This window comes from Colossoma macropomum, unplaced genomic scaffold (genome assembly GCF_904425465.1).
Source record: "Colossoma macropomum unplaced genomic scaffold, Colossoma_macropomum, whole genome shotgun sequence".
Classification (NCBI taxonomy): domain Eukaryota; kingdom Metazoa; phylum Chordata; class Actinopteri; order Characiformes; family Serrasalmidae; genus Colossoma; species Colossoma macropomum.
In genome coordinates this window covers 25,066,448-25,074,480 of record NW_023494799.1, presented here as the reverse complement: position 1 = coordinate 25,074,480, position 8,033 = coordinate 25,066,448, and the positions used below count along the sequence as shown (strand labels likewise).

Here is an 8,033-nt window from a genome sequence, read left to right as displayed (position 1 = left end):
GCTCTTGGCAAAATCAGGAAATGGGACTCCTTGAATGCACATTTTGAAAGTAGTTTGGGGGTCCCGAGTTGTGCACCCTTGCAGAACTGTGCAAAAATGATACACTGACAAGTGAAATCGGCGTATATTAAAATAGACGATACATCCGATATTTCTCATTTTTAGATTGTTGTAAGAATGGTATAATAATACTATAATATTACATTTTTTCTGAGGTTTGCTTATAACATTGATTTGGTTTTATGGAGCAAAAACAGTCATAATGCTTTTTCATGACATCAAAGGAATGAATTCAAAACAGGCTGTTTTTGCAGCTTAGTTTCCGTGTATGGACTGTATGAGCTGGGGAGTGAATGGCATGTTTTGGACATTTAACAGTGTTTACAAACTCCAGTAATCTCTTTAATTTCCAAAAAGCAAGTGAAAGTTATCATAACCATGATATGGGCCCTTAACTGATTTCTACACTTTTTAGTAAAATAATTTTATTAAGTAAAATTAGATCGCAATACTGGCAGATAATTTTGCTTGTTTTAAGAAATATGCTCGAAACAAACAATGATTCACCAATAAATAGTGATAATAAATAATAGTATTACCAATAACAACAACTAATAACTAATTAATAATAGTAGATCACAAATAACAGCTTTTGTTAAACTATATATATTTCAGTATAGGTTATTTAACTTCAACTCATACACTATATCTAATTTGCATTTTCATGGGGCCCTTGGATCATGAGAGTCCAAGGCGGATGCCTACCTCTGCCTAGTATAAAGACCGCCGTTGACTTTGTGCTTTCGTCACTTATTCATTTCATTTGGGGGAAGGGGACATTTTTTTGGAATTATTTTTTGGCCAAATCCTCACTTTAAAGTAGCACTATGAAATCATTTAAAAGTCAAAGGTACCGGGACGAATTTGGCAGGACTTTGACTGGCAGTGACATGGTAGTTCTTACTCATTGTGTACTGTATGTATTCAGTGACATAAACTCACTGACGTAAAGTACTATCATCGAATGTCTCAAGTGAGCTCGGCAAAGCATCCAAGCCTAAATGACACATTTTCATGTACATCTTTTATTTTCATCACAAAAACAAATTAAATGCCACTGTGTTTACAACTCTGTGGTTCATAATACTAATCTGTTCTCCAGTCTTCATTTAGCACCCAAATCTCTCTCTCTCTCTCTCTCTCTCTCTCTCTCTCTCTCTCTCTCTCTCTCTCTCTCTCTCTCTCTCTCTTGCACTCACTCTCGCTCTCTCTCTCTCATCTACCTCATGATGTTCTGTTGTTGCCTCTGCTGGCCTGCAAACAGTTTTATTATGCAAATTAGACAAAGCATTCCTGAATTCCATGCTGTAGCAGGTCAGTCCCTCAGTGAGTGACACTTCACATCATTCTGCTCAAAGACCACCCCTTCCCTCCATAGCCCCCTCCTCTGAGTGCCTTGTTGTCCCACTGCCCTCTCTTACTCCTCAGTCCGGCTATCGCAGCTCTCCCTGACCAGTGGCTAAGGTAAGGCACTGTGACCCTGAGATTGTACATTGTGTAGTATTTGTAAATGTATTTGTGTTTTAATGGTATTACTGACATTTAAGACATGACAGGTGTTTTTCCAGTGTTTGTGTGTAAACATGATTTAGTGTTTTGGAAAGATGCATTTCATATTTATAATTTATTAATATACTTTTAAGGTCATGATTTTGCAGATTTTTTGCTAGTAGTGAGGTCATTTTGCTCTGAGTTCCTATTGGGCCTGTTAAATGGTGATACAGTGACGCACCATTTGAGGATCTTACTATTGTTTAGTTTGGTAAAACTATAAGTGAAGCTTAGGATTTATAGGGGAATTTGTGGCTTTAAGTAAAATAACTTTTTGTATCCATCTTTGATGCCGCTCCTTAACTATAACACCTGGAAACTGCTGTAAAAACAAGCCATTATGCCCTTGTTACACTGAGAGGCTTAACTCCACATGGGTCCTGTGGTCCTACAGATCAGAAAAGAGCCATGAAACAGGATTAACATAAAGCCTTTCCTACTCTTATATGTATTAGCTTATTAACTATTCCTTTGGATTTCCTGAGAAAAGAAACCTGCTTAGAGACCCTATCCACTGACCGGATAAGTGGGCCAACTGTCTAATGACCAATGTAATACAGTAATTGAACCTTCAAAATGACCAGGTACTGTAAGATCATGCTAATGACAAATGTGACAATTTTTCAACCTCTTTGTTTTCAGTGTCTGGCTGTTGAAAGATCTGGACATCATGGCTTCTGTAAGTTTGATGTTCATATGTCTCATTTGTACAATTATACATACTGATGTTGTTGATAATTATGCTGCTGGAGTTTTCTATAGTAGTGATTCAAAAATCTAATCCCTCCTCTAGCCTCCCACCTGGTCAAACTAACCAACTAATTAGCCCTTCCTGTGTTAAAGTAGTTTTGTTAGAGCAGGAAAAACATGAACTGTGCAGGAAAGTCGTCAGGATTTAGAAATCACTACAATGAACCAATACAATTCAATTCAGTACAATGAACCTGCTTGGGTGTTCCTGTGAGATTCACAGGGTCTTGTGAAAAAGATTATAAGCCAGTCACTGACCTGCATGATTGGGCAGGGTGGGAGTAAAGTGGGGGGTTTAGTGGGTTACTGTCCTCAGATTGCAGACCAGCAAACATGGGATTAGTTTTCTTTGAACGTTTGTCTTGTGTAATAGTTTGCCTCTCTTTGTTGGTCACTCAGACCGGAACTTTCCGCATGGTGTCGGAGGAAGAGCAAGCCCTGCGGTCCAAGCTGGAGCACTTGACTGTGAAGGATCATGGGCCAGTCTTTGGGCCTTGTAAGAAGCTACCCGACCATACGGTACAAAAGGTAATTCATGGGCTATCATAGCAAGATCCTATTTGCTATAAAGTCATTGGTTTGCCTACTCATGTCACCAAAACCTGCCAGTGGTAGTCGAACCTGAAGCTTTTCGTTCTTTCATTTTTATCATAGTAGTCATGATGGCTCCATTGGACCCTCTTTACCCCACTGTACCTTTTTCACCAATAGGCAAAGGATGAGTTGAATGAGACAGAAGAGAAGAAAGTGTCTTCTGTGAAGGAGCTGAGGTCCCTGATCAAGGAGAAGGCTGGAGAAGGGGATGACCTGTCTGTGGACGTGCGGGAAAAATTTGGGGACAAACCGGACTCTCTGCTTCTGAGATTCATCCGTGCTCGGAAATTTGACGTGGCCAGGGCACACGAGCTTCTGAAGGGTACCTGGATTATTTCTTGTCCTTTTGTTCACATCCACCCCTAAACAACAGGTTAATATGCCATTATCATGTTGGTGTCACTGCTGTGATGGGGATGGTGCATCACCCAAATAATATCTGGTCAATTGTGGTCCTATGATGGTCCCTTTCCATTGATGAACAGGATAGAGAGTGGCTTATGAATTGTGCCACAACAGATGGGTTACTGTCAGTAATTGCGTACACACCAAAGTGTACCTATATAATAAACTGGCAAAAGTAAAATGAGTGCTAAAAGGAATATGCTGTCTGCTACTGAGAAGGGGTGTAGTTTGTGGGAAGAAAATGTCTCTGTCTTTTTGTTTTGATTATCTGGTATGTAACCCCTGAAGTAAAGGGATGAAACAGACTGCAGTTATGAGCCTCTAAACCTTCTTTGTGTCCCACTATGCATCTCTGGGTGCTGTTCATCACTTGGGCAGAAAGAAATGCTTCGCCTTAATTGGGGCTTTCTAAATGCTTTCATAGAGGCTCTTTGTGTGCAAATGGGGCAAGTTTATTTTCACAAAAGCCTGTGGGATAGTTAGGACCAGGCAGACAGGATGTGCTTTGATGCACTGGGCCTTTCACACACACTGGAGGCTATGGTGTTCTGCATAGGTATGCATGGTTGTCCCCAGAAAGACGTGCAAGCCACACTTCACTGCCCTTTGCACCAGTGTGAACGGAATGCCATGTGAATGCGCACTTGCCGGAGAGGTTAATTGGTCCATTACAGACTGTGCTAAGCCACAAGATCAGGCAAGACAGTGATGCTTTTGTGTCTTTTGTGTTTTTCTTTGCTAACCATGCAAAATCTTGACAAGGAAAACGATTCATGCTGGCATCTTTTTCTTTATCAGTTGGTACAAAATGTTCATCTTTTCTGTCAGGTTATGTACGTTTCAGAAGGGACTACCCCGAGCTTTTTGAGGATATGACCCCGGAAGCAGTCCGCAGTACCATTGAGGCTGGCTACCCACGGATCCTCTCCACTCGGGACAAATACGGCCGTGTGGTGCTACTGTTCAACATAGAGAACTGGGATTTGGAAGAGGTCACGTTTGATGAGGTATGTATGAAAAGTGGCACTGTCACTGGCAACTAGTATTGATAACATAGCCTTAAGACTCAAATGAATCAACTGAGCCCTGATAAAAATGACCTCTTGATTTTTACTTAATCCCGGATGAGTCCCCACCTGTTCAATGGCTGTTGTGGGTCAATTACTCAGTTTACAAACCTTTAGGCCACCTAGCATGCAGCAGCTGTAAAAGACATAGGCTTTGTCTGAAACCACACCCTATGTGGTGCACTACATAGTGCACTGTTTTGGGAGGGTGCCATTTTATAGTGATATCCAGCGCACTCTTACAATCTCACAATGGGCTGCAAGAGGTAGTGTACAATGTACCCTCAAGAGAACCCATAATGTATTGTGGCATATACCATGGAATGTGACTTGCAGAAGGACAAACCTTACCAATATTAGTGTACAAAATCATTTATCTGACTCACAACTTTTGTCCCCACAAATAGTTCTTCATAGTACTCATGATTGTACAATGTAGGAAATAGTGATGAGGGGACCTTCCCAATACAGTAATAGTGTTTTTAAGCAACGCTGTTTATGTCTTACAGACTCTGCGTGCATACTGTGTCATCCTGGAGAAACTTCTGGAAAATGAGGAGACTCAGATCAATGGATTTGTCCTCATTGAGAATTTCAAGGGCTTCACTATGCAGCATGCCTCTGGCATCAAACACACTGAGCTGAAAAAGATGGTGGACATGCTGCAGGTCAGAAACAGAGCCATACGTTTCATGTTAAACGTGTCAAAAAGATGGGCATGTCCCGAGCGTCACAATCATCCAAACATTAGCCCTATCATTGGGAAATCATAAGTTCAATCCCAGGGATGCCACAGCTATCCGTAACCAGGAATCCAAGAAAGCGTAATTGGTCTCATGTAATTGGTCTCATGAACTGTCACGTCAGAAATTTTTTTCATGGTCTCTTTCTGTATATAGGACTCCTTCCCTGCACGTTTCAAGGCAGTACATGTGATCCACCAGCCCTGGTACTTCACAACCACTTACAATGTGGTCAAACCCTTCATGAAGAGTAAACTGCTGGAGAGGGTGAGTGGGATTAAATTTAATACAACAACACAGAGTGTACTTGCTTGTTGGTTTTAATATGCAAATGTTCACCACATACACACAAATAAAAGGAAAATACAACATAAATTGTGTTAGTAAGGTGTAGGGCCATGGTGAGCCACTAAACTCAAAGGATTCTTCCACAAGATATTCCCTCAAATGGTGTTTTGATGATGGTGGTCCAAACTCCCCAGGGGTTCAATGCTCAGCTGGATTGAGATCTGGTGACTGTTAAGGCCATAGCAAATGATTTACCTCATTTTAATACTCACCAAACCATTCAGTGACCCCTCATGCCATGTAGATGGGGGCACTGTCGTTCTGAAAGAGACCAGATGTTGCATCATAGGATAAAGGTGATCCGTCAGAATGTCTTTCCACTGATTTGCAGTGACACGGGACCTAAACCATGCTGGCATAATGCTCTCCATAGCATAACAGCCACCAGACCCCCTGACTAGGCATCAAGCATTTAGGCCTGGCTGTTCTCTTGGTGTACGCCGCACATGCACTCACCCACTTGTGGAGATGATAATTTAGGACAGGGGTCGCTAACCCACATGTTAAAAAGAGCCATTTTGGCAAGTTTCAACAAAAATCTCACCACCTTGGGAGCCTCAACATTTTATGTCCATTTTACCATCTTGACTGTAAATATCCTGCAAAGGAGGATTATTTCATTTTTACCTAAAAATCTGATTCTGCAACTGGGCAGTAAAAGAGCTGCATGTGGCTCCGGAGCAGCATGTTACCGACCCCTGGTTTAGGATGACTCATCTGACCTCATGACTGTTCACATCTCTGTAGACCAGTGAAGGTTTTAGCGCCACTGAACTTGCAAATATGAACCGTCTGAACTGAACTGTCTTTGTAATGAGGGGTTTATGAACTGCAGCCTGAGTATAATATCTCTCTCTGTGTAGTTGTGGATGTGATGTTCTTGCTGGCACAATCTGATCACATCCTGCACTGATGTTCTCAGTCACCTGAGGAACAGCTGCCCTTCTTCTGTTTTTGCACAAACGCACAAGCACTGAATGTTCGCTTTCAACCACAGTTTCCAACCCTGTTTACTGATGTCTTTCCCACAGATCTAAAAGCAAATGTCATTTTAGTCACTGTTCCTTTTGAAAGACTAGCCAGTTGAGCAGTCTTTGTGACTGAAGCTCCTGCTATCCATTCCCAAATAATGAACACTTTTACTTAAATCTTTTCTTCTTGCCATTATGATCTAAAAAAGATGTCAACAGGGCCTGCTCAGGATTATCTGCAATAACCGTCTCTCAACTCCTTTGTTTAGATTTTTCCTTTACTTTGTCTCCCATCTGTAAACTTTCTTTATGTCTTTAACTTCACTTTCATCTCACATTTAGGTTTTTGTTCATGGTGATGAGTTGGATGCCTATTTCAGAGACTTTGATGCTGAAATCCTTCCCCCAGACTTTGATGGGAAGGGCCCTAACTGTGATGGCAAAGAGACAGCAATCAAGCTGTTTGGTTCTGAGGACACAGCTCTTTAGATGGCAGGACCAATGCACAAGACTGGCTGATATTTTGGGGTATATGAAAGAAAGTAGTAGAATAATGTTGGATATATGAAGAAAATATGAAGAATATGAAGAAAAGTGTTGACCTGGAAGTTTGTTAAGAACCGAACAACGTACAGTAGCAGAGGTAAATGTACTGTAGGGCCAAATACAACAGTACATGCTCACACAAGTGCATATGGGATTGCTGTGTAAATATTTGATGGGGGAAAAAAGAAAAAAAGAAACTTGGTGCTAGAGTTAAGTGTTAACTGTGACTTGAGCGCATCAGTATTAAGCATAATAGAGTAGAGGAAATGATATTAGAGGCCTGACAGTTGTATTCTTATCAAAGTTCAGGCCAGGTCAATATATGTATACTCAAACTGCATAATGCAGTGGTGATGTTCACAGACCAACAAATGACCAACCATTGATATTCTCACTCAGTATAAGTGTGTAGGGAGAAGTCTACTGATTGTGCTAGTGTTGCGATGTATTATCCTGTTACACTAGGAAACTGAGAATGCCTAATTTATTAGTATGTTAACCCATTTTACATCTTATAGGCCAGTTGTTTTTCTGATGTAGACTATTAGTGATATTGTTTTCAATTAAAATATGAGAAATGGTTGTCTGTTGTTTAATAATCACAAAGTTGGTGGTACTTTCTGGGGGATGATTATACATAAATAATAGTAAAATAATTTGCAGATAATAAAAGTATTTATAGGCAGTAATACACAAGACTATACAAGCACAGTTGTGCTGAACTGCAAAAAACACTTGTTCTCTAGGTGCTAGCATACATGCAACTAGCAGTAGCATTATAGCTTCAGAGCTAATTAATGCTACACTGGCAAATAGCAATCCACACATAAAAATACTATTTCAGTTTACGTTCTTGTGCGCTTATTGTCCTGTATCCTCACCTCAACAGTAAAGAATAGCTAATTAAAGATGCTTATACAGCAAATTAAGGAAAAAATCTAACTGAATTGAACACAGCTCTGGCTTAAATAAAAGCAATGGCCGCTGTGTTACTTCAC

General features: G+C 40.6%; 1 protein-coding gene across 1 annotated transcript; it reads left to right on the top strand.

Annotated features, from left to right (window-relative positions):
* The first annotated feature begins 1,429 nt into the window (after positions 1-1,429).
* Positions 1,430-7,617, top strand: rlbp1a (retinaldehyde binding protein 1a). The gene is made up of 8 exons (XM_036586833.1): positions 1,430-1,524; positions 2,254-2,290; positions 2,761-2,889; positions 3,073-3,277; positions 4,189-4,367; positions 4,937-5,095; positions 5,327-5,437; positions 6,832-7,617. The coding sequence occupies exons 2-8, from the start codon at positions 2,282-2,284 to the stop codon at positions 6,976-6,978; spliced, it is 939 nt and encodes a 312-aa protein (XP_036442726.1). The 5' UTR covers positions 1,430-1,524; positions 2,254-2,281; the 3' UTR covers positions 6,979-7,617.
* The last annotated feature ends 416 nt before the right edge of the window (positions 7,618-8,033 follow it).

Bases quoted from the DNA above. Each gene is read 5' to 3' on its own strand.
- rlbp1a (XM_036586833.1), top strand. The intron at 5,096-5,326 runs GTCAGAAACAGA...TTCTGTATATAG, and splicing joins AGATGGTGGACATGCTGCAG to GACTCCTTCCCTGCACGTTT. The intron at 5,438-6,831 runs GTGAGTGGGATT...TCTCACATTTAG, and splicing joins AGAGTAAACTGCTGGAGAGG to GTTTTTGTTCATGGTGATGA.